General features: G+C 36.2%; 1 protein-coding gene across 5 annotated transcripts in view; it reads left to right on the top strand.

The window, feature by feature from the left end:
* Positions 1–27,254, top strand: part of LOC106071019 (potassium channel subfamily T member 2-like) — a 118,623-nt gene that overhangs the window by 53,428 nt on the left and 37,941 nt on the right. For 3 of the 5 annotated variants that reach the window (XM_056040281.1, XM_056040276.1, XM_056040279.1), the window contains exons 1-8: positions 9,492–9,809; positions 14,855–14,934; positions 15,632–15,722; positions 16,364–16,447; positions 21,022–21,130; positions 22,170–22,244; positions 23,062–23,142; positions 23,764–23,858. In XM_056040281.1, coding sequence (XP_055896256.1) covers positions 9,685–9,809; positions 14,855–14,934; positions 15,632–15,722; positions 16,364–16,447; positions 21,022–21,130; positions 22,170–22,244; positions 23,062–23,142; positions 23,764–23,858 — 740 coding nt within the window. In that variant the 5' untranslated portion in view covers positions 9,492–9,684. Of the gene's footprint in view, positions 1–9,491; positions 9,810–14,854; positions 14,935–15,631; positions 15,723–16,363; positions 16,448–21,021; positions 21,131–22,169; positions 22,245–23,061; positions 23,143–23,763; positions 23,859–27,254 lie in introns of those variants that run through there. The other 2 variants (XM_056040277.1, XM_056040280.1) reach the window with 1 other exon arrangement.

Below are 27,254 nucleotides of genomic sequence, written 5' to 3'. Positions count from 1 at the left end.
TATTCAAACACTGTTAGTTCATCTTTCACTTTTATAACAGAGGTAGGCAACTTTTTTTCAGTTGAGGGCCGCATAAAATATATTCTGGCATGGGGTGGGGAGCATTTAATTTAAATTTAGAAATGACAAGAAAAGTAACCCTTTTTGTTTTAAAACTAATATTGAAAATAGTTTTCTTAGGTCATTGTTATATTTCTGTTTTCATTCGTTTGCCTGGAGAAAAGGTTCAAGCTATCTTTGAAGTAGAGCATATTTTTGTATGCGCAAATTCAGTTTCAATTCGTTAAATCTCTGTAAGGTGTCAGTGAAAACACGAAGTCTGTCTTTAGCTCTTCATTTGAAATATTAGTATCAAAGACACAGTCAGTGTCCTTCGTTTCAAGGAACATAACAATTTTTTTTGAGGTCCCACACTCTTTCCGATTCTTTGTCCACGCTAAGCCAGCGGATACTGCTGTGGTACGGAACATCTGAATGTTTAGCTTCACCTTCACAAAGCAGTCCTGAAGTGCATTTGGTTAAGATCCCTAGTTCTGATATTAGGTCAATAACATGATTGATATTCAATGCAGCTTTGCACAAACTCTCCCGAGAGATGACACATTGAAGAGGTACGATTGTGTGGTCACGATATCATTCCGCAACTTTGTTACTTAATCATCCATCTTTATCGAGTTCTACCAAACTATGTTTTACACAGTCATGTCTGTAGTCGTCCGCGGGATAAAACAAAAAGTTCTGGTGGGACACATTCAGCCGGCGGTCCTTAATTTTTCCAGCCCTGTTTATAAATAAGTCCCTTCCCTAACATTGTGACAACTATTTAATTAGAAAGTTATTTCCTTCCTAAACATATCCTAACCTACTAGTAGTGCACTTTGTCACGTAATAAGGGACACTGCTAGTGTCACTATGAATCCCGATTTCACTGAGATCTTGTGGCTGAGCTTAAAATAGCCCAGAGAAGTCCAAGGGCGCTAAAAATAAGCAGACATTTTCCTTTCACATATTATTTTTCTCTTATTTCACCTCTTCTAGTGATTAATCTTAGAGAACTAGAACTAGAGCCAGGAAAGAAAAATAACCTGCGAAAAATCTCGGTTTATTTATAGATCCCTTGTGTGCATATATTTAAATAGTGCAAATAGAGTGTAAGTATTCTCTGCATCTACACGCATTAGCTTTGCTATTTGAACTTGTACTATGAGATTTCTAGTCATTCTAAATTGAAAATTATATTACTCTATTGGAATTTATTCGAAAGGACTCGCATTACACTAGGGTGTTAGTGTCAGTAACTGTAACTCTAAAATCACAGCACCAACGTTTCACATCTTTTGACACTCTTACGTCCCTTGTTTACAAAGACGAGGTTTTGAGTTTTAAATCAACATTTCACTTTTTATGTCTGGACACACATCGGTTGTGACCTGAATGGAAATGTCTGAGATATTAAGTGATCACTTGACTGCTGACCATTCAGGCCTGGAAACATTCCGAGTAAATTATCGGTTTCTTTGATGGGAGAGGTGATCGTCTGGGGAATAATATTAGATTAGCCTGAAGGTCACTTGTAAAATATAGATCTAGATTTCGTTTTTTTTTTTCACTTAGTGAGAATGTTGCATCTCAGTGATAACACAGGGCCGGCCTTAGGCATACACAAATTAGGCAGCTCCATAGGGCCAACGATTGGTGGGGGCCTCTCACGGTAATCAAAACAGTATTTTAGAGAAGAAACAGCGAAACTTGTGGCCAATGGTATTGTTGGAGTACACTAGGTTTTAAATAAATTGCGTGATTTCTTATATATTTTTTTCGATATTTATTTTTTATTTTTCTATTTCATTTGGGGCCTCCAAAGTCAATTCACCTAGGGCCTCCAATTATCTAAGGCCGGCCCTATAATACCCAACCTGCTTCGAATAGGTCAGGCGCTATTAACGCCCCCCCCCCCAAAAAAAAAACAAACCCAAATCGAATCGAGACTCTTCGACCTCTTCCTTCCTGCTCCTTCTTCCCTAGTGCCATTAGAGGATGGAATGGGTTGCTTGAATCAGCCAGATGAACCAACGATTTAACAGAGCTTAAGTTATTGATTAACAAGCATGACTAGATTAACACATGAAATGCGCAGGGCGTAATTATCTTCTTTTCGAAGTAAAGTCTGTAATATATAATATAAGATATATAGATCTAGAGATTTAGATTTAGAGCTCTAGTTTTAGTCAGAAAACTCTCTACTAGTGAATCTAGTTTCTACAAACACATATTTACTTGTATCTTTACTGTAACAAAAATTACACAAAGATTAAAATATTTTTTTTTGTTCATACAATTCTAAAAGATTTTCTCCTCCAACGCAACATTTTCATTCCAGAACATGAGTAGAAGCTTAAAAAAATATATAGGCCAGGTTGAAAAAGAAACAACCAACAAACAACTAACATTTGTAAACTCCTCATTCCGAAAATTAGCAATGAGTAGCATATAAGCCTTAGCCTTGACCAGTTTCTATATAGGTCCGTAATCTAAATCTAATTTCTTTTTTGTCTTTTGATCTAACTTGCTTGCGCACCTTCGAAGTGAAATCAAACGGAAAAATCCAATTTCGGCCACTGTGTATATTCGTGCCGCCATTTGATTGAACACACAACGTCTAGTGTCGTCTGCTGTAATTGTTAGGAGATGAAATGATGTGGAAAAACGTGGTCTGAGTGCGCGCGTGCCCAGCATACAGGGCCAACACTAACTAAGCCTGAGGGCTGATAGCTTGGCAAGCCAGAAATGCAGTTATTATTTGTATATTTATTGTTTTATTTATCGAGGGCAGCTGAGGGGAACAAGGAACCAAGGGAAGCAATGAAAAATGTGCTTAAAACAAAATTTTAAAAAATATTTTGAACTGGGTTTTGTTTATTAGTTGTTAGCGCGCCCGTATCGCGCCCTGTTTACAAATGTCTAATTTTTCTTTGCCTGAAATATTGCTTTTCTGTTTGATTTCCTTTCTGTGTGCCTAAATATTTTTAACATGGACAAGATAGTGTTGCGGAAGCATTCATTAAACACGGTTAACGAGGGTGTCATGTGGCTAGCACAACGACTAACCGTATTTACTTTTTCCAAACTAATGTCAGTTGCCCAATAGAGCTGGGTGGACTCAGAGGAGCAGTCGTCACAACAATTAAAACCCGGGACCCTTCAGTTCGGAAGCCAAGCTCTTTACCACTCCACCACATCGCCTCTATAAACTTCATAGTCTTGCTTAAATATTTGGCAAGGACTAGCTAGTCTCGTCTGAATTCTTCATGTTCTCTAGTCAACATAATTAATAAACAATTTAAAAAAAGAAAAAAAAATGCGAAATGATATTTACATTAATGTGAATAAGAGTTGTAGTGTTTCAAGAAAACAACAAAAAAATAAAAATAAATCCCCAGAACTTTTGAACAGAATTAGGTCTCACGAGACACTGAAGTTCAATTTACATCTTGATATTAGACACGCAATGACTTAATTCTATTCCCTTGTGATGAATGGAGTGAAAAAAACAAAACACAAATTCTATTACCGGAAACTGAAACGAAAACCTGAATTGGGTAGCACACGAATCTAACCTATATATATATATATATATATATATATATATATATATATATATATATATATATATATATTAGTGGCTTTAGAGACTCAGTTTTTACAATTTTAAAACCCAAATTGAGATTATTATGGAGAAGAAAAAAAGGAATTGGAAAAAAAATATTTTATTAAAAATTAAATAGAGTAATTTTCTCGGGTATCAGTAGATACAATAAAATACCCTCCCTTGCGATCTATGGGCAGATGATGTAAACGCCTTCTGCTTCTGTGGCCCACGTAAAAAAAAAAACTATTAACGAGAGTGTCATGTGGCCAGCACAACGAAAAACCGGGTGCTCTCAGGGGAGCCCTAAAACTCCCATTCTTTACCGAGATTTGAACCCGATACCCCTTTGTTCGGAAGCCAAAACGCTTCCACTGATCCACGTGTCACCTTATCTTAGATAGTGAGCACATTTAGATACAATGAGAAGATGAATGATATATAGAAGGGTACCAAAGTGCAAGGTCAAGTTAAATGTTAAATTATCAAGGAACTATTTTAACCTTTTAACGAGTAATAACATAAAGGCAAACAATTCTGGTTTTTTTTTATTTTCTTGAACGGCTTTTTTTTTTTTTACAAAGTTTATATCAACTCTTTCTCTCTGTCTGTCTGTGTGTCTGTCTGTCTGGTCAAAACGTGTACACGTTTTTTTTTCTCTTTCACACCCATTCTCAGAACAAGGTGGCACTTTGCATAATTATTCATTGGCATAAACAAGACATGAATCAATAAAAAGAAATTAACCAATTAGTCTATTATTTGCTGGTAATTAATTTTGTTTGATACCATCAAAGGAAATTTATCTTTTAGTATTCACAGATTCGACTAAATATGTAGGGTTTTGTCCCATTAGTTAATTGAACATGATTTTTCTCCCACACCCATTCTCGGATCAAGAAGGGAATTTAAAACATTATTTATTTTACCAAACAAAAACTTGAATCATTAAGAAAACGAACCAGTTGGTAAATTATTTATTGGTAAAAAATTATTTTGTTTTATATCAAATAATGGAAATAACTATTACACTAGTGAGAGATATAGTTGAGGGTGCGCAGTTATTTCTCTAAGGTTTTTTTTTAAATGATTTTTTAAAAATTTTGCTTGTTTATTTCTTACTGTTTGAAATGCGTCCCACCTTAAATTATAAGAATTGTTAATTTAGTTTTTTTTTTTTTTATTTCATTTTAATTATGTAGTAGGATTAAGGATAAAGGTTAAAGGGTACCACACTGGTAACTACATAGAAATTAAAAACTGTAAGCCAATGTATGTGCTTATAGAATACACTCACATAACTCCTCAGTAACAATTTATTATTGGGTTGTTAATCGGTTAAAATAGGCTACTTTTTAGCCTACAATTTTTAACATTTAAATATTCGTCAAGTTGTCTACCTGTTATTAATATTTAAAAGTACCTTTATAGCCTACGATATTTATCATCAGGTGGATAATATAAACTGCACTCTTAACATTGATAAAGCCTTCTAAGTGCTTTATCTTTCTACTTTTAACTATTTTCAACTTCATATACCTAAATGCGATAAGTTACCTAGATGTTAAAAGTACTTTTCGAGGTACCGTATAACTTGCAATTTTTTTTTTACATAATAAGCAAAACGAAGACACCATCCAGCGAATAAAATATAGAGCACAATAAATATGAAAATAGATGTATTTATAGATGACAGATCATTTTTTGCTGGAGATATAAAAAAACAACAACTTCGGTCGGCGTAAATGTCCGGTCAAGCTGACCAAAGCTCTGGCACTGAGCCACGTGGCGAGCCGGGCCCCGACACCTTTGTGTATACGATGATAGAATTTTGACAAGTATTGTGCTACTGCCAGAGGTCATCATTAGTGGGAATGGATTCTTTTCTGTCGTTCTCCTGATCATTACAGCAACGGTTTTTGTTGTCCTATACTCTCCATGCTTGTATGTGTGTATATGTGTGTCTTTGCACTGTACAGAGAGTCTCAGCATGTTGGCACATGTTCCCAAATTCAAGCAAATAATAATTAAAACGGTTAATTATAAAAAAAAACAGCAGCATGTTCTCAAGCTGGGCTGATCAGCAAACTTCATGGTACAGAGACATTTGGTTAGCAGTAAACACATTTTTTTAAAGGAGGGGGGTGAAATCCTGGTCTCTGTTTTGAGAACTCCTCATAGCAAATTGGGCAAAAGGCACTCACTATAATTAAAACTTGTTAATAGATTGCGCCATTTATCACATATCAGCTGATTCACGCGCACACAAACGCGCACACGGGGTTGCAAACTCACAAAAACACACACGTGTTCACTAATCTAACACACACACAATGTTGCCAACACGCAGTTCATCCAGTAGATTAATCCAGTTGAGTTAACTGCTCTTGATGACCCAAAAATTCTCGAGAAACTCTTTAGCTTTTTATCTTACAAGTTTCAAAATGGAGACATTTCTAGTTTAAAAAAAAACAACAAAAAAAAAAAAAAAAACCAAACCCAACTTGAAGAAATGAGTCCAGTTTCTGCTGTCAGCACATCAGAGAAATTCAATCATTTATTGATTTGACAACGGTGCAGGTCCGGATTTAGATTTTCAACTCCACCTAGCCATAAGCTCATTCAACCTTTGGGGCACCACACATGATCTGTTGAGCTTCTTTCACCATTCATTTCTATCTTTTGGTTTGAATTGAATCTCTTTCACTTGCAAACCATTCCCTTCTTTTATGTTGTCTTCCCATCGCTTTCTCTGTCTGCCTCTTCTTTTTCCTGGTACTGTTCCCTGACGCTGCCCAGAATCAAAAGAGCTAGGCAACATAGTAGGGGCAGATTATTTTGTTTGTCTTTATCTTGCAATATACTAAAGTGTTTTTATCAAAGCTTATGTTTTGGTATCAGGGCCGGATTTAAGAGAGGGCAGGCTAGCGAACTCGACAAGAAAAGAGCCTCCACATTAGAGAAAAAAAATGCATAGTTTGACGGCTCAGGAAGTTGCTTTTTTTTTTCTTTAAACATTTTTTTTTCGCATTTTTACGGCAATACTTTAAATCTTCAGTTGGCAACACTGTCGTAGATAGAAAGTGTCCGCTTATAGTGTGCTAGCAGTATTCAACAGTGGCTCCGGATTGACAACATTAAGTAAACCTTACAAATTTTCATTTTTTGTTTTACTAAAATATGCATATTAAAGAATTTGTTTTTAAACGAAGGGAAATTAATTGTAATTCACAAGTAACTTCTTTCTATTATAATATGGCATGCTTTGAGATATTAGTAGTTTTATTACTAAGTGGATTTTTATTAAAGCTTTTGAAAAAGTGTACGGGCCTCCATACAAAAATTGTGTCCCGGGCCTCCACCTATTTAAACCCGGCCCTGATTGCTTTTACTACTGTTTTTCTACGATAACAAAACAACAACAACGCTAAAAACGAAAAGGTCACTAAGTCTTTGAAATGTTCTGCCCCAAATAGACATTTCCAATTTCCTGATATCAAGTCCAGCAATGTCTCCCGGCCATTTGCGTATCTGATAAATGCAATTGCATATTATTAATGCATTTACATACACAGTACACTCAGTATTTAGGCCAGTATATAATCCACACAGGGGGACGCTGTCAAGATATGTAGATGAATAGAGAACCAGTCTATACGTGGTCACACTGCTATGGGTGGCTCTAGTAGAACAAAAAAAAATGCATATAGTGTCCGCCATAAATGTTAATATGTCGTAAACATTTACCGTAAACAATCGCTAATTTTACCCCGGAAATAAAATGGAAGAGAAAGATAATGGTAAGCTTAGAAATACCCCCCCCCCCCTTTTTTGTTCTCTTTCTAGTTGACAACGTTGAGTGACTTTGATCATTACCCCAACCATCCCAGCAACTTTTGAGCTCGTCATCTCCCCATGGCCAAGAGTCAATATCGTCAAATGTTTCCCGAAACGAGGTTCAGAACAGTTATGATGAAAAAAACCCAAAACAATAGGGTTTCCTCCCTTGGATGTGTCGCGTGGGTTATGGTTCCTGTTGTTTAGAGACGCCAGTATCATTGGTTTACATCTTGGATTAATCTTCTTTATATAGGAATTTTGGTGGATCTTAGATTTATTATCTAATAAAAATCTAACATTTAGAGCTTTGTAAAGTAATAATCAAACAATTTGAACTTTATTCTTTGTTCATTTTAATCAATAGAGGCACATTGCAACGAAGAAGGGAAATAAAACACTTTATAGTCCAAATGCTTTCAGATTATATCGTAACATTATTTAATGTGTTACAGTGTAATTGAAGGATTAACTCTGAGCCGTATTATCATTCAAACTCTTCATTAATTCATTGTGAGAATATTGGATATTGATTTTCTTTTTATTCTTTTGGATTTTACGTTAAAACTATTCAAGAGGAATGTCCAACAATCACGACATCTGATCATCAAGTTCTTGAATCCTCGTGGGAATTCCGTTCAGCAATTCATCAGAGTGATTGTGTCATTAAATTGGACGAAGTTTACGGCATTGAGGAAATCAACGTTTGAAAGATTCTGATCCAGTCTTCCCGCCATGTTTTGTGTTGCTAGGATCAACTTCCATTGTCTTTCTAGTTCAACTTGTGTTCTTTGATTCACTATGCAGGGCCGGCCTTACACATAGGCAAACTAGGCAGCCTCATAGAGCCTCCGATCGATGGGAGCCTCGCACAGGACTCAAAATAATTTTTTTAAGAAAAGAAATATAGAAATTTGTGCCCAATATTGTTGTTGAGTCACTAGGTTATAAAAAAATTTGCGAAATTAATTTTTTTCGCAGCAAATTCCTTTTTTTTAAAATTTCATTTGGGGCCAACAAATTAGGGCCAATGGCCTCCAATTATCTAGGGCCGGCCCTGCACTATGACAAAAGCAACGAATCAGTTCTTCACCGGTGAGACACTGAATCTATTCGACAGTCAGTCATTTATTCTATGTTTTATCAGTGAAGCTAAATTCTTTTAAAAGTGTTCGCTATACATAAGTTATAGAGTAAAGTGCGAAGTTCGAGCGCATTAAGCCCGCTGGCAGCAATTTTCAAGTTTGGATTTTTATAGCACCGTAACGGTCTTACCTATGAAAAAACTGATGGTATTTCTGAATTTCACGTCCTTTTTTCTATAAAAATAGATTAGATTTAATGTATCACTAGGCTTAGTTAAAATTAAATACGAAGTCAAAGAGGTGTAGGGTAAGTATCGCCAAGCGTACTTTTCCTCAAGCGGATTTTTCCCCAGTTAATAAGCTCGATCGGGTTGGTGGAAGGTTCGAGCAGATCAAAGAAAATATATCTAAAAACATGTTTTAATATTTAATTTTTACTATAAAGTCATTTTCTTTTTACTCCAGCGCAAGAACACCATCCATTGCACCATTTCCTACCTTCCACAACTTCAAATAGTCTCTTTAAGCTGATGAGCAATCAGACTTAAAAATAGCCTTAATCCCATTACCCATTTCCTTCACTACCGGGTAGTAAAAAAGAATAATTCCACACCTCCTGAGTTTGACCTCACCATGAACTTAGCCTTTACAAGGAAAAGGAAATTGTATGTGTCGGAAGTAAAGAAAAAAGGTGCATGCGCAGTAGCAATGTAGTAGTAATTTGGTAAACATTCTAATAAAAAAGTTATAGCAATAAAAAGTGAACTGTTCGAACCTCTTGTCAAATCGGGACTGCTCGAACTTCGCACTTTACACAAAAGACTAAAGAGTGAGCTACATAGGCTGTAGTTTTGAATTAAGACTGGAACATTCATGAAAGTGTCCATATACTTAGAAATACTGATTCTGTCTATGTTTGTTAGCTGAAATTCATATGCAGTATTATAGCACAAGTGAACTCTTCATACTTTATGTATACGTAATGTCAGTATCACTGGGGCTACTGTACTCCTCATTACTCTTCGGACTCGAAGACAATCCTTATATATATGAGACTGTATTAGAGTAAGACTACTGGCGAATGCAGAGATAGCCGGACATGAATGACGCTACGGTATGATACAGTCCATACAACATCAGACGAATCGTGGTACCAGGCAACGCTTGAGTCATATGGGGCTCAAGAATAGTGGAGTAGCTGCCCTTTCGGAAATAGGAGACACAATTCCCCCACCGCCCCAGTAAGTCGACGTGTGTTTTTTTTTTCTTTCGGCTTTCTTGTTGTTATGTGTATTTCCATTTCATCTAAATAATAACATAAATATATAACAGTTGTCAATCGTTGAATGGTCCAGACATTTTACTGCTGCCCGGAAGTTTGTGTGTGAATGTTGTTTAAGGATTTGGGGGAGGGCAGGCGGAGGGGGGGGGGGGCTGCTGCCATGGACATCCTCAAAGGAGGAACCCCATATAAAAGACTTTAAAAAATCAAATCCAAATTTGGACGGGTTACAAACTTTTTTATTATTTTTTAAAATTTATGGATAACATTCTTTATTTCGCATTTTCACCGACAATACCTTAAATCTTACGGTTTGCAACACTGTCATGGTAAAGAAGTGTACGCTCTTATATATTAATGCAGCTTCTAATGTGCGACATTGCCTCATCACAGGCCTCCACAAACTCAAAAACAAACAAACTGGAATATGCATACTAAATATTTCTATTTCTTCTAAAGTATGACATGCTTTTAGATATTGATTATTATTAATAAGTGGATTTGTATAAAAGCTTTCGGAAAACTGCAGAAGCCTCCATATAAAATCCTGCCTCGGGGTCTCCATTTACTTAAATCCGGCCCTGAAATTTGCTGGAAATGGCAATGATTATAATATTATTTTGTTTTAAGAATTTAAGCTCTATTGGACATATGAAACAGATAGTTTCATGTTCCATGGCCAAAAGATTGCTAGAGATGGAAAAGAGTAGAACAACGACCAATCACATTTTATTAGAGATTTTTTAATCTATAGCAGAAAAATATAAATATCTAGTTTTTTTGTTAGTTATACGGCTTGCAGAAAAGGGAAATATTGATAAGCTATTTTTTTAAAGAAAGTTTTAATGTACTTTGTGTACATCATTTCCAACTGCACAATCAAAATTTCTAAACTCTTTCCTTTGTATCTCAATTTTGGATGGCTGCCTGGTCGTGCGGTTTGCGCGCTGGATTGTCGTTTGGATTTATCGATGGTCCCGGGTTCAAACCCTGCCCGCTCCCATCCCCCGTCGTCCTGCGGGAGGTTTGGACTAGGAAGTAAACTATCTTCAACTCTGAAGGAACATCCGAAATATGTAAAACATTTTTTACAAACAATTTTGTGTGTTTTTTTTTAGTTGGAAACACACACAAAAAAAAAAAGAAAGAAAAAAAAAAGGACAGTTTCTAATTGAAACTAAGTTGAATTAATAGTATCCCGGTAAGTATCTGAGCCACCATCCCCCATCAGTTAAGCTACAAGTCCATCAACAATGATGCATACAATAAATGTCTACATAAAATATTTACCTTACCTTTACCTAACCATTAGTTGTTGGACCGTTGGGGCACCAAGCAAGACTCGTCGACCGTCTTTCTCCATTCCTCCCTGTCTTTTGCCTTGTTTAAAACCTCTTTCTATGGCAGGCCGTCCATTCTTTTATGTTGTCTTCCCATCGCTTTCTCTGTCTGCCTCTTCTTCTTTTTAATTGGTACTGTTCAATGAAGGAAAGTCTTTGCGAGCCCCGAAGATCTTGTAATATGGCCATATATTTTAAGCTTGCGTTTTTTCACTATAGTTAGCAGGTCATCATGGGGTTCAATCGCTGAAGTAACCCTGCCTCTAAAGTCTTGGTTTGTGATGCGGTATTTGAAAGTGATACCAAGGATCCTTCTGTAGCATCTCAATTCCATTGCTAGGATCCTCCTCTCTAGCTCTGCAGTCAGCGTCAAAGACATACAAGCATATAAAAATGTGGCTATGACCAAGAAGCGCCTCAGTCTGATTTTGGTGCCGAGGGCTAAGCCTTTGTCTGTCCATATTATTTTAAGTTTTAAAAGGGCTGCTGTGGACTGTGCCATTCGGGCCAGTAGTTCAGGTTTCGTTCCCTCATCTGAGACAATGACTCCGAGGTATTTGAAGCCTCTAACACTAGCCAGCTTTTCGCCTCCAATACTGATGCCTCTTTTAAAGCCCTGTTGGTTATTGGTCATAATTTTTTTGTTTTTTTCTGCATTTATTTGCATACCATATGCTGCGAAAGTCTTGTCAATGCGCATCACCAGGTCAGCTAGTTCTTCTTCTTTCCCTGCTAGGCCATCAATGTCATCTGTTAAGCGCAAGTTAGTCATTCTTCATAGCCCTCGAGAGCATCTTCCATTATCCTTTCAAGGAAGATATTGTTGTTGTCTCACCTATGTTTTTCCAGCACATTTCAGAGAGTCCTAATATGTTAAAACGGAGTCGGTTAAGTTCATGTGTGAGCTCTTCAACTTTTCCTTCGTCTCTTAGTGATCTCACATTCCATGTTCCTATGGTGATTTTATTTCTGGTATTTATTTTAGTTTTGCATGGACCAGTAGTATACTTCTCACCCCCGCCCTGGTCTGTAACGGTAGGCGCGGCCCTTGGTAACCCGGGCGACGGCCGAGCCGGTATAGGTTTATTTATGGTCATGATCTCATTAGGTGTAACGAGGGCTAGAAACGCATGGCGGCGCCCATCCCTCTCCATGCTTCATCACAGCCGAGTACCTCCAATTAGGTGGTTCGCCTTGGTCCTGAACATGTGGCCGTTGTAGTCCGCCCTGGCCGGTGACCTTAGTCTAGAAGGCCTTTCGCCCAGTGATGCCACGTTATCAGCACCCCCCTCACACGGTTTAGTCCGCCAGCTGAAGATGTTTTCCAGGGCATGGCGCTTGGAGCAGCAACATGTGAGAGATTTAGGGGTTGGAAGGGGACCAGTGAGGCCGTCCACCTAAAGGTGCAGCATGCCGGACCATCAAAGGTACTACCCCTTTCCAGTACTCCTTATGCTCTCATATGCTACATAAAATAAAATATGTCTACATAAAATAAAATATATGTCTACATAAAATAAAATATATGTGTACATAAAATAAAATATATGTCTACATAAAATAAAATATAGGTCTACATAAAATAAAATATAGGTCTACATAAAATAAAATATGTCTACATAAAATAAAATATAGGTCTACATAAAATAAAATATGTCTATATAAAATAAAATATATGTCTACATAAAATAAAATATAGGTCTACATAAAATAAAATATAGGTCTACATAAAATAATGTGTATGTCTACATAAATTAAAATATGTGTATATAAAATAAAATATATGTCTACATAAAATAAAATATGTCTACATAAAATAAAATAAAGGCCTATACTTAATTGTGTTTGATGACATGTCATCTAATCCTTTAAAAAGTTGAAATCCAGTCAATTTTTCGAATCATATATTTTCAGCGCAGCATGTTTTGGGTTTACTTTTAATTTTTTTAATGAGACTCCCATAATTGAGCTTCTAGCTGCATGCAATATACCAAACAAGTGGAGAGTATGGGATCAGAGACGGCCTCAGCAATGCGCGGAGCCCTGGACGAGTGACATCAGGGCCATAAATATTTGAGCGTTTGGCTGACGCCGCTGACAGTGACAAAATATACTCTTTATCGCGGGCCCCCTTAAGTCGCAGGGCCTGGTGGCTGTTGCCCCTCTCGCCACCCCCAAAGGCCGCCTCTGATTGGAAACACAGAATGTTACTTGGATTTGTGGAAATGGACGAGTTGAAAGAAAATAAAGAAACTTGCGAGACCAAAATGTTTTCATGAATTTTTTTTACTTTAGTCAAACCCCCCCCCCCCCCCCAGTCTCCATAGTATATATTAAATCTAGGTACTGTCAGGTGGGTTTCGTCGCTTAAGTAGGGTATGATATGATGGTCCCGTATCCCCAGCCTGAACAGAGTAACACAAGAACCCAAAGGTAGTGGCATGTAAAATACGAACATCGAATAACAGTTATTCAACTGAACAGTTAGTGAATAACAACAGTTGTCAACATGAACGATATTTAATAATAATTAATTATAAGTTATCAACATATTTACATATACATCACTATCATTGAAATCATCATTAAATTAATAATTAATCTACTATCACGCCAATAAGTTTCCATAACACACCTTCACGCTCACACTCCATCTCGGCGCCCAACGTAACCTCAACTCCCTACACCTCAACAACAATAGTTACTGCAAAACTCCAAGGGCGGAAAGGCGACACACTTTCCCATAGCCCAAAGCCTAACACCCTGAAACGAAAAGAAAACCTAGATCTAGCGATGCCGCTACAAGAAAGAACTTTTCAATAGCGACACCCATACCGAAAGATCAGCCTACTTAATAAAACTATGTACTTACGTACCCTTAAAAGGGGGAAACAAACAACCAGCTACCTAGCTCACAAAAGAAGCTCTCTCTCTCTCTCTTGCGGGAACTAAGGATGACGTAAACACACACACACACACACAATATTCTAGACAACAAAACGCACTTAAAAGAAACTACTTCCTATACGCTAAAACACCAATATTAAATGCAAAGAAAAACTTCACGCGCGCACGACAGGTAACCCCCCCCCCCACACACACACACACACACGCACACACCCATACACGGGCGAAACATAACGCGAAAAGCAAAGGCCGTAAAAAAAACAACAACGCGAGGCCCTTGGCAGTTGAACACCTTTGCCCATTCCGGGCCTTCCCTAAAGGGTGGAAATTAACAAGGTCATCTTGTTTGACATTTTAAACTTGTTTTTCAGTGATCCAGATGTAATTTATATTTTAAGCCTTTTTTTTTTCCTTTTTTTTTTGGGGAAAGGCAACTCACTTTTTTAATTGGTTAAATTTTGTTTGAATTCATTTTGTTCTATTTGGTTGTTGTTTATGTGCAACATTTTGTTTACATTTTATTTAGTTTTAATGACTTATACATTCCTTAAACGTGCACTGATACAGAAGGTCACATGACTTTCTTGAATATCTTTCCACTCTCAAATTATTGTCAACAGCGACAGCTTTAATACGTAGCCTACTCTTTCTACATTAAAAACAGGGAGAACATTGAATGAAAATACTAGAACACCAGAAGCATATTTCTACCTTGTCGCTTTTGTTATTTAGTGATTAATGTTTGTGTCTTTCCCAGAGTCCATGTGGAGTTCTTCACTAATGAAAAGTCTCTGAAGGAAAGATTACAACTTTACTTTATCAAGAACCAGAGATCAAGTAAGTGAGAGGGTCGACAGAAGGATTTAAACATTAGAAACAAATCCCTTCGTCTAAACAATGTGTGAATACAACAATGAAAGAGTAATTTCCTTCTAGTAAAAATATTAGCTTGCAAACTTCTATTATGGCTTCAGGACACTGGGTGGACCCTGGACACGGATTTCAAAAATAGTTCTGACAATTTCCGAAATTTGACAGTATATGCATGTCTTTGGTAAAAACAAAATATCAGGAGCTTATTTTCGACAAAGGAGGCGCGGTGGCTGAGCGGTAAAGCTCTTGACTTCCGAACCGAGGTCCCGGGTCCGAATCCTGATAAAGACTGGGATTTTTAGTTTCGGGATCTTTGGGCGCCTCTGAGTCCATCCAGCTATAATGGGTACCTAGCATTTTTGGGGGGAAAGGCCCTATAGATCGCAAGATTTGAAAGGGGAACTTTATTTTTATTTTTTTTTATTTTTGACAAAGTAAATACTCTAGTTTGACCGTTATAATTTTTCAGAATATAATTTTCATAAAATTACATTTGGCTATTTTGAACACGCTTTCAACGGGAATTCCCACATTCAACTCTAGTGTTTCTTTGTATTCAGTAAAGAGTTGACTAGACATAGAGACGTTTATGAACAGTATGCGCACCGACTTATTCATGCATACCTTCACCTCAAAGTTGACATTTGACATCTACCCGCAGGTTTAAGGATACGGATCTTCAATTTGATCATAAAACTACTGACTTGTGTCTTATATGTTGTAAGAGTGTATATGGACGAATCTTACGTTGGGTAAGTGCATTAGTGTTCATCCTGTCAGACTAGTGTTATTACTTTTATAATAAGAGTTTTTTTTTAAATTTACACTGTAATGTGACAGATTATTTTAAGTATTAGAAACGCTTTTTTTGCTTTAACTATGTCAAGAAGTTTTGATTTTGAAAGCGAAGGTCTTCGAGACAAAATATTATATAAGATCTTGTTTTAAAGACCCAGATAAGATCTACATGTTTGGCCTTAACTTTGGGGCAAGGTACTTTATTGGCGCCCCCCCCCCCCATTTTCCATGAACATCATGAACACCAGAGGGTGGCGCCATGGTCATCATTCCCCCCTTGCGCCCCCCTCACTACGCCTCTGCTTTGGGGATTCGAAAAGATTTAAAAGAAATACAGTTGGCTGATCCAATATAAACAAATTACTATACCATTATAAACATAGCATACTGAACATGTTTAGACTTATTCCATTGTTAAAAGTAAAAGAACTACAATTCTTAAAAGTCAATGAAATATCATCAAAATAGAAAACTAGATTACCATAAACAAACCAGTTAACAAAATACAATGAAAAGACTTGAAGAAAACAATGTCGCTATCATTCTTTTAGTTTTGAGTCTCTAAAAATAATTTAAATCTGCTGTATTCTCTCAGAGAGAATGATATGTACAATGGGACATCACCCAAACATCGGAGACTGGAACCTGCAGAGTTCCACGAGAGACCAGAAATTAATTGGTAAATGCTTTTGTCTGTAAGAATAGCTTAGATTTTGTTTGAAGCACCTTATTTTTTTCTATTGAAGTGGCAGAAAGCCACAATAAAACTTATGACTGACAGATTGCATGACATACATGTGTGATGACAATAAAACTTATGACTGACAGATTGCATGGGATATAAAGATGTGTGTGTGTGTGTGTGTGTTGAGAAGAAACTCCAAAGAGAAAGCAATGACATGTTTCTGTCCAAACTTGACTTCTAAATGACCTGCTAGTGTCAGTGTGTGTATGTTCAATTAAAAAGTCTGGCCAGCCGACCTTACCTTAAGGATAAGTTTCGTGAGCATTGTCCAATAAGCGATTGAATGCAGTTTCCAGCTGTAAAAAAACACTCTATCTTTACCCCACTCCCCACATCCTACTTGACTTACTCCCATCACAATCAATGCTCAAACCCTTTCCCAAAGACTTAGATCTCTCCATGCTTTCTCCTTAACTGACTTGCTTCTCCTCAGTTGCTGCTTCTTGCCCTTAACTCTCCGGCCACTCTAGTGAACACTCAGCAGTGTCAATATTTGTTTCAACTTCTAAACCTATACATAAACCTACATTGCTTTAGGTGTGTGTGCAGTGGCGTAGCTAGGGTCTCTGATGCTCTGTGCGGCCCTCACCACTCGAACATTGCTAGCTACGCTACTGTTTGTGTGTGTTTGTGTTTAGGTATAATTAAAAGTCTAGAGAAGATGTTTCAGTTGTTGGGAGATATTTCTGAGGCCCAAGCTATTTAAGATATGAGGCCCCTTGTGATCAACATAATGCAATTTATTCCTTTGCTTTTTCCTCAAAATCATTTTCCCTAAAGCAAGTGAGGGTCCTATGCATTTGCTTATGTTGCCTTTAAGTTAATCCACCTATGGTTTATATAGTGTATTGTGTTATGTTATGCAGGCCTATAACACATGATAAGCCAGGTGTGTCCTGTGGTAGAAATATTAAATACTTTGCTACATAGATTTGACTGTAACATTGGCCTTATAACGAAACAACTATCTTATCCATTGCATTGGCATCAGAAGGTATAATATTTAAAAAGGCCAAATAAAGATAAGGAAAAAGCAATTCAATTGATGAAGTTGTGTATTATAATGTTAATACACACAATTAGAATATTTTAAAGCCAGAAATGGAAGGGGAAACAATTCATTACATAAATAGTTCGTGAGACCTACGCTACATCTCAAGGGAAATAACTGGCCTTCGCATCTTCTTACACTGCCTTCGTCGCCTCCCATTTCTAATTTAGATGTTGGTGTAGATTGATCCAGACCAGGATGTGCGATGTGGTAAGGAATCTTAATAGTGTTTCAAGAAGAAAAAAAAGGGGCCGTTAGAAATCTATGGAGTGTATTTATTCTAGTCGCATCTATTGTTACAGCTTAACATGCAATGCTAAAGTGGATTAAAAGATTATTGCAAAACGTACTTTCTGATTTACATATTGAAGAGGGAAGTAACTCTGAAGGCAATCAATGACTAGGTGCAGTGTCTATCTTAAGACAGCCTTACCGTTGTAAAACAAAGCCAATACACTTGAAATAAAACCAAGAAAAAATGTATGCAAAGTTTCACCAAGATTGGTCGAGCGGTGTTAGTTTCTATACATAACATATCGACAGAAATAGACATCAAACAGACAGCGTTATATCTTCAATAACTGCGATAGACTAGCAGGGCCGGGCTTAGGTAATTTGAGGTCCAAAGTGAAGTCAATTAGGTGACCACAAATGAAATTAAAAAAACAAGGTTACAAAGACAGTTTGTGTGGAAACACTAACTGAAAATCGGCCTCCGAAGTGGTCCACCGAGACTGGTAAAAAGGCAGTTTTCAATATAATCAGAATGAAATTCTATCAAAGACAAATGACAGAAAATAATGGAGAAATCAGGTTAACAGATCCAGCGGTCCAGCAGACCAAAGGATAGGTGAAAGTGAATGTGAAGTTAGATGTGAACCTGGCCTAAATGATGTCTTATAATGAATATCTAATTGATCTAATTGTTTAGTAAAGGGCCAATCTCTTATTCCTCAAGAATAAAACATTTCCATAAAAAAAAATCCAAATTTTTTTTTCTTTGGTTATCTTATCTTCTTATCTTATATAATACAGACGTTACTTCAAAAAAGAAGATGATTACGTCCTACGCGTCATGCATTTAGTCATGCATATTAACCAATGACTTAAATTCTGCCAAGTCATTGGTTTTCCTGGCTAGCTCAGGCAACCCATTCCATGCTCTAATAGCACTAGGGAAGAAGGAGTATTTGTACAAATTTGTCCTAGCATATGGGACGAGGAATGTGGCTTTATCTTTGTGTCTTTCAGAGTATTTTATTAAATTTTGTTTTTGTATTTGAAGATTATGGTTCAGTGTTTTATGTATTATTGCTACTTTACTTTTGAGCCTTCTGTCCTGAAGGCTTTCTAAATTTAGTGATTTTACTAAAGGTGTTACTCTAGTCAAATGTGAATATTCGTTTGTTATGAATCGCACTGCTCTATTTTGTCTCTGTTCTAGTTTCTTAATGTTTTCTTGAGTTGAGGGGTCCCAAACAGAGGATGCATATTCTATTATTGGCCTAACCAAGGTTAAATAACATTTTAGTTTTATGTTCTTATTTGATTTATAGAAATTTCTTTTAATAAATCCTAATGCTTTGTTTGATTTTTTTGTAGTTTCATCAATATGTGGATTCCATGACAGTTTTTCATTTATTATAACACCTAGGTATTTTGCGTTTTTAGTCTGTGTTACTGGTTTGCCATGAATAAGATAAGTGGAATTAATTTGTTTTAGTTTTTTTGTTACTCTTAACAACTGACATTTTTCTGGGTGGAAAGACATGCTCCAATTTGATTCCCATTTCTGTAATTCATCTAATTCTCTTTGTAAAATATCTGTGTCTTGTGTTGTTTTTATTGTTCTATATATTATGCAATCGTCTGCAAATAATCTGACTTTTGTTCCTGAAGTAATGCAATTTGGTAAATCATTTATGTAAATTAAAAATAGTAGTGGACCCAAGACTGTTCCTTGAGGTACACCTGAGTTTACTGTTATCGGTGTTGATTTAGAGCCATTTATTATTACAGTTTGTTCTCTCCCTATCAGAAAGTCTTTAATCCACTGATGCAGTGGACCATTAATGCCGAAATATTTTAATTTTTTAAGCAAACTATGGTGGTGAACTTTGTCAAAAGCCTTAGAAAAATCTAGTAAGATAGCATCTATTGGTTCACTATTATCTAAACCTTTTGAAAAATCATCAATTAGGTGTTCTATAGTACTGTAATAGCACTGCAGTTCACGCGATAATATGAAAACTACTTATTAATTGTTGTTTTAAATTATGTCTGACTTATATGCATACTAAATACATTTTTTCTCTTTAAAAAAATAGTAAAAAAAAATTTATGTGTTAATATATAGTTTAACAGAACTTACTTAACTTAACAATACAAATATAAATTTATTTTTTCTTGACAAAAATGTACAACCGTTTGCATAAATGTGTTAAAAATATGGTAAATGAATATCTCCCCTAATAAAGAGCCTCAAGTTTTTGTTACTATTAATAGTGCATAGTTGTAAAAGTGGTGTATTTTTATGAAAAAAAAACTGCCTGCATAAGTGATTGAAAAAAATTAGATTTTTCACTTTTAGAAAACAAAAAAGTAGCCGTTACATCAGAACTTTGAATAGTCTAAAAAACATTGTGGTGTCGGATTTTCACTATCTTTTCTAGTTTACGAGATCTAAACGTGACGGACGGACGGACGGAAAGACATGCCACACAAAACTAATAGCGTCTTTTCCCCTTTCGGGGGCCTCTAAAAATGAAGACTGAAAAATCCGCTATGAATTAAAAACCTTTTTTGTCACTATAGATCTAAATCACACAAATAAGTTAAATTCATAGAGCTTCAATAGCAAGAATGTACTTCATGGACGATCTCAACATTTTACCGAAAGGAAGAAACAATGATCTTCTTACATATGTGTCAGGGTTCTGTTCTTGCTTGTCTTTGGCTTGGCTCGTTAGGGATTACACAATTACTCAATTCCAATTAATTAATTAGTTGATACTTGCTTGGCTCATAAATGGTTATACAAATAAGAGCAATTACTACTAGATACACTTTAACTCCAACTTAGATATCCATGGAAATGCAAATAATACTTTAATACTTAATAAAGCACACAATTATATCAATCTCTAGAAATAATACAAAAAAAAAAAACAGTCCAGGAAGTAAACGTCCAACCTTCCTGGACCAGGAACAAGACCTCACTAACTAACACACTCTATCGCACATTCAACGAAGAATAAACCATTCAGTTCATAACACGTGCAAGACTTCCCATTCATAGCCTGGGAGTACTTAAACAAGGGGATATCACTATCATACCAAAATATCAAAGTAACATATTCACTCTCGCCATACCTCCCCCAAGCAATATGTAGTCATTTGTTTTGTAGTAAAACTAGAAACGTGAGTTGAATGTATACATGCTGCATGTCATGTTCAGGGATGCCATCATCTGGGTAGAGCATCACGAGGGCGTATGGATCTGCCAAGTCACAGTCGCCATTATAAGTTTGTTTGAGACAATGCTGGTCCAGTATCTGAGTTATAAGGTGAGCCACGTCACTGTCATGTCACTCTCATGCAACTTTTCACGTGACCAATGTTTAACATTACTCTCATGCAGCTATTCACGTGACCAAGGTTTAACATTATTCTCATGCAGCTATTCACGTGACCAAGGTTTAACATTACTCTCATGCAGCTATTCGCGTTCCCATGTTTCAAGTCACTCTCATGCAGCTATTCATTCTAATCACATTTTAATGTTAAGCTTTTAATTGCTAAATTTTTCACGCCTGGTATTTTGAAACAATTATATCTCCAATTAATGAACGTATCCCAAAAGCCATTCTCTATGGACAAGAAAAGTGGTGCGCCCCCCCCCCCTCAGATTAGTGGATATGATCAAACGGTACCTCAAAGAAGTGGACAACAATGTTGACTACTGCCCTTCCCCCCCCCCCCTCCCCTTTCTTTGTACCTCGCTTTGGCTTTGTTAGTTCTCAATACATTTTTATAACGTATTTCTTTAAATAATTTATTAATTTCATTCCTTCAAAGTCCTGAGTTTCATTATGAGTATAACCAAATGCCCTATGTCACGATGTCATAGATATCCTAGCCAGGGCTCTACATTTGTATTTTTTTAAAACTTTTGATCTATTTATAGCTTACTGAGATCGTTAAAAATTGAATTTAACGGAACAATTTTTGTTCTCTTCATAAAAGAGATAACAAAGAGCCTATTGGAGATTTCCACGAGGAACTAAACAATGTCAAGGACGCTTAATTTTAATTCAATTTTGCCAACTAAATAAAGACCTACAAACGGAACAGATTCTGAAATTAATTCTGCAGAACTAAAAAGTGAATTTTCAAAAAAAACGAAACAAAAAAACTTTTTTTCTGTACACCGGATACTCCAAAAGGCTAGATGTTTATAGTTGTTGTTTTGTTTTGCCATAGATGAAATTCTCTGATATAAATTACTTGTCTTGTGAAATCTCGTGGCTGGGGATACACTATATGTATTTTTAAAGTTCTATCACTGTGTATATGCCTTAAACTGAACCACGTCTCTTCCTCAAGGGCAATATATTGCAGCAAGTTCTATCATTAGAGCTAGCCACAGAGATCATCACTACTGTACCATTCATCTTCACAGTAAGTAAATACATTTGTTTGATTCTTTTTTTTTAGACGTTAGAGCAGCTCTGAAATGTAAAGTGATGATTGTGAATCGATGCCTTAAATAAACTAATCGATTACAAACTTCAAAATAGATAAAAACAAATAGCTTAATCAAAATAAGAATCGTTAGTGGACCATACTTTTGAAAACCGAAATCTGATTAAAAAATAACGGTAACTGCCAATTATGTTGCCTGTATTCTATCTGACGTCATTTCCATTTGCGTAGTCACTTTTATGAAAGCAACATCCCAACATTGCACCTATAAACTGAAAGAAATGTGCTACTATAGTTACGTCACAAGCGATTCAAAAAGCTCATTCACGGTAGTGTTATTTAATAAGAAAAAAAAAACAAGATGATTAACTATATTTAAGTAGGTTAGAAGTTATTTTAAAGCGTTAAAATGTTTATAAAAACAAAAAAAAAAAAAAAACTTAAATACCACACCGCATAATCTACATAGTGCTTATACTATCGATGGTTCTCTGCTTCAACACCTCCGCAATGGAAACTTGTACAAGGAAGACATGAATAGGAACGAGAAAACGAACCACAATGTTAAGGTATTAAAGAACATTGCACTTGATGTAGGACAGTCTAATCAAGCTACAGTTCAAATCCCCCACACCCTTCTTCAAGTGAACGCCTCCCATTGGTTCTGTTAAATCGGTGTTACAATATAGATGCAAGAAGTTTTCCACCCCATAGCGACTGAGATTTTTTACAGTAGATACTAAAAATATAAAAATGTTTGTTTTCCCTACATTTTTCTGTTTGTTCGTTTCAGATCATTCAACCTCTCCGACATTTGTTTATACCTGTCTTTTTGAACTGTTGGCTGGCCAAGAATGCAATGCAGAACATGTTTGTAAGTACATCAGTTCAAATCTCATGTGTCTTTCTCGCGTCTGATTTTTCTATCAGAATTATTGGCTGGATTTTTAAAAAATCGTTAAATAATTACATTTTTATTGGTTTAGGCCAGTGGTTCCCAAAGTGGGGTACGCGTACGCCCTTGGGTACGGAAGACTTTGGAGGGGGTACGCGCTGCACCTCATTAATTATGCTGATTTTTTTTTTAAATACCCATTTATTATGTTCATTCTTCTCGTAGATACAAGGCGAGGGGTACTCAGCGTTACACAAATTATAAAAGGGTACTCTTAGTCCAAAGTTTGGGAAACACTGGTGTAGGCCAAATGCCTTGTGACTTCACTAGCTCAGAAAAAAAAGCAGCTTTTGATCGATAAATGACACTATGTCTACTTTTATTAGCAATACAAAATATTTTTTTAGAACTATATAGTAGCACTTATTGAATTTCTGTCCTAGAAGTAAATAATATTCTGGCACTGAGATAGTAACTACTTTTCCGGCGCAAGGGTAGGAACTACTTTTCTGAATTGGTTGTTTAGTCGTGAGGAAAGGGTGAACCCAAGTATTTTCGATGTCTGTGACCTTTGTTCTATGATATTTCTTTCTGATTTAGAATGACCTACACCGAGTCATGCAACGCTCTCAGTCGGCTTTGGCTCAACAGTTGATGGTCCTTGGGGCAACTCTCATGTGTTTGGTCTTCATTGGGTGAGTTGAACTCTTCCCTAGGGCTATGCTCATGCGTTTGGGGGGGGGGGGAGGGGCAAGTATGATTCGATGGCTAATGCTGTTGTCAGACAGCTAGAAGAATACAGTGAGGTATCAAGTTTGTTGGTTTTTTTTTTTGTTTTTAAGAATACAGTGAGGTATCAAGTTTGTTGTTGTTTTTTTTTTGTTTTTAAGAATACAGTGAGGTATCAAGTTTTTTTTTTTTTTTTTTTTTTTTTGTTTTTAAGAATACAGTGAGGTATCAAGTTTGTTGTTTTTTTTTGTTGTTGCTCTTCTTCTCGTTTTATCCCTAAAGCTGAGAAAGTTGACTTGAGGGGCATATCTAGTAAACGAGAGATATGCTTTAAGTATCCCATCCAAAGCTTCCAATTGACTTGACCAGATATTATGTACAATAAAGCTTTTCGTACACAAACTAATCACACTAATCCCCATCCCTTTGTGTTCACCTTCATTTTTTGGCTTTGCACTGTTTTAGCAATAAAATAAATCGGAGAGAGAGAGAGAGAGAGAGAGAGAGAGAGAGAGAGAGAAAAGAATAGAAAGTCATATGGAAAAAAGTGGAGTCTATATAAATAGTTATTAATTTGTAGAGTGGTGCGATTGTTTGAACGAAATAACGTCAGAGGACAGGAAGTCTACAGTAAACTATTTTCCTTAAATAGAATTATAGTATGATAAGTTCAATTTTATGCATTGAAAAAGTCAAAGTCCATTGAGAAGTGTAAACATAAAATGTAAACATTGGTTTCTAGAAGCTTCGATTTTCTATACAGAAAAGTAAATTATCTTCTTATATATTACAGACGTTACTTTAAAAAAAGAAGATACGTCCTATGCATTTGTATGTCAATCTAGTTATGCATGTTAATAAATGAGACTCTGCTAGATCGTGTTTTCCTGGCTGATTCAGGCAACCTATTCCATTCTTTAATGGCACTAAGAAAGAAGGAGCACTTGTACAAATTTTTTCTAGCGTATGGAATAAGAAATGTGCCTTTATCTTTGTGTCTTTCTGAGTATTTCATTAGGCTTTTGTTTTTCTATTTGTTCAGTGTTTTATGTATAATATCTACTTTTTTCTTCTTCTGTCCCGAGGTGTTTCTAAGTTTTGTGAGTTTACTAATAGTGTTAGTCTAATCAAATTGGATTAATATTCGTTTGTTATAAATCTCACTGCTCAATTATAATAATAATAAAGCTTGTCTTCGAGTCCGAAGATTAGTGAGGAATACAGTATTTCCCGTGGCTGCGCAGCCCCAGCTGTGACCTACATATTTTGCCTCATCCAGGGCAAACATAACAATTGTCAGCAGGTGGTCGATTTAGATTTTCTATTCGTCGTCTGCGTTTGTCCTCGGCTTAAATATATATAAAGGAGACGAGGTTATTTCTGGGTCCAAAACAGTCTGTTAAGTTGATGTTTCAAGCTTCATGCTAAACCTACTAATGTGGATTTATTGTTGAGTTTTGATTATACTGTGTAGGCCAGTTATTGCTGACTGTATAGTGTGTATTCAATCTTTTCATGATTTCTTTTTGGAAGATGAAGTTGATTGTCGTTAAGAGCAATTCTTCTCATAGACAATGATTCCTGGCATGACATTGAACATCAGGTCCTCAGATTGAACCTTTGAAACTATTACGATTAACAATTACCTTCTTCTTTATCGTTCTCATTTCTCATGTTGGAGAGTTCAGATCAGTAATCCTACATCTGAGATGAACTGCGCAGTGGTTTCCAGATCAGGCAGTTCAGATCAGTAATCCTATATCTGAGATGAACTGCGCAGTGGTTTCCAGATCAGGCAGTTCAGATCAGTAATCCTATATCTGAGATGAACTGCGCAGTGGTTTCCAGATCAGGCAGTTCAGATCAGTAATCCTATATCTGAGATGAACTGCGCAGTGGTTTCCAGATCAGGCAGTTCTCCATATAGTTTTTCTTAGATAGGAGGGTTTTGGGGCCAGAGTCGTGTTCGGACCACTTGATAAAGTATGCTGCTGTGAAAGACATGGTCAGCATTCTCTGCTGATGCGCCACAAGGGCAAATTTTGTTAGTTCCGACTTTTAGCTTCCGGAACATACGTTGTCTCATCTGTTGTGTCCATTTCTGAGTCCAAAAATTATGCGTTGCCTGGTCATGTCGAGATAGATTATAATAGGCATCCTTTTTCTTGTAATTGGGATGTGAGTTGGTCCAATTCTCATTTATTCGACACTATCAATTTCATCATTACCAATACTTAATTAATTGGTTAATTTGCAAAATTTCTGCTTAATCCGAGATTGGGTGTAGAAGAAATAACGTCTACAAACGTATTAGCAGACAGAATTGATACAAGCTTTGTAAATTATTTCATATTTGCATGTTTGTCATTTGGTTGTACAGGAGAATATCTATTGTGAGTGACAAATGCTGCTAGTTAGTTTACCTAGCTCTTCAACTGTCTGTTAGCAGACGAGAAGTCTTTTAATTTCATATTTATTGATGACAACGTAATACTATGACTGAATGTACAGATTCTATATAGGACAAACAACAGAGGAAAAAATCGAAGTGATCCTTTTTTTTTCTTTACCCACTCACGTCTGCTATGATGAATGAAACAATACTGTTTGGAGTTGTGCCCCTTGCGTAGAGTACTTTGATGAAACCCGGCATTGTACCTTCATATCTCACGCACTTTGTTCTCAGAGAGCCGACTGGTGATTGGAGGGTTTCCACGCACAACTAATAGAATCTTGATGATTGGTTGGCTTGAATAACAGTTGATTTTTTTTTTGGACAATGACTTTCATTATTACATTAGACCGCAAGTCTGTCGCAATGTTTGATTTGATTACATTTATTTACTGAAGTGTTTCGATCTACGGCCGACCGATATCCACAGTCCACTGTTTATCTTTGAAGATTTTTTAAAAACTAGATAAGCTCTTGAATAATCATGCTGGTCATTATAGTCAACTTGTCTCATTCTAAGTTTGGGGCATTATATATTGTCTGTATGCCTTTAGTTTACATTTCAAAATGCCAACCTTTAGATAGAATATCTTATCTTATCTTATCTTATCTTATATAATACAGACGTTACTTCAAAAAAGAAGATGATTCCGTCCTACGCGTCATGCATTCAGTCATGCATATTAACCAATGACTTAAATTCTGCCAAGTCACTGGTTTTTCTAGCTGACTCAAGCAAACCATTCCATGCTCTAATAGCACTAGGAAAGAAGGAGTATTTGTACAAATTTGTCCTAGCATATGGGACGAGGAATGTGCCATTATCATTGTGTCTTTCTGAGTATTTTATTAAATTTTGTTTTTGTATTTGAAGATTGTGGTTCAGTGTTTTATGTATAATTGCTACTTT

The sequence above is a fragment of the Biomphalaria glabrata genome, chromosome 9 (assembly GCF_947242115.1).
Source record: "Biomphalaria glabrata chromosome 9, xgBioGlab47.1, whole genome shotgun sequence".
NCBI classification, from domain to species: Eukaryota; Metazoa; Mollusca; class Gastropoda; family Planorbidae; genus Biomphalaria; species Biomphalaria glabrata.
Note: the sequence above shows the minus strand (reverse complement) of the source record. Positions and strands in the feature narration are given on the sequence as shown.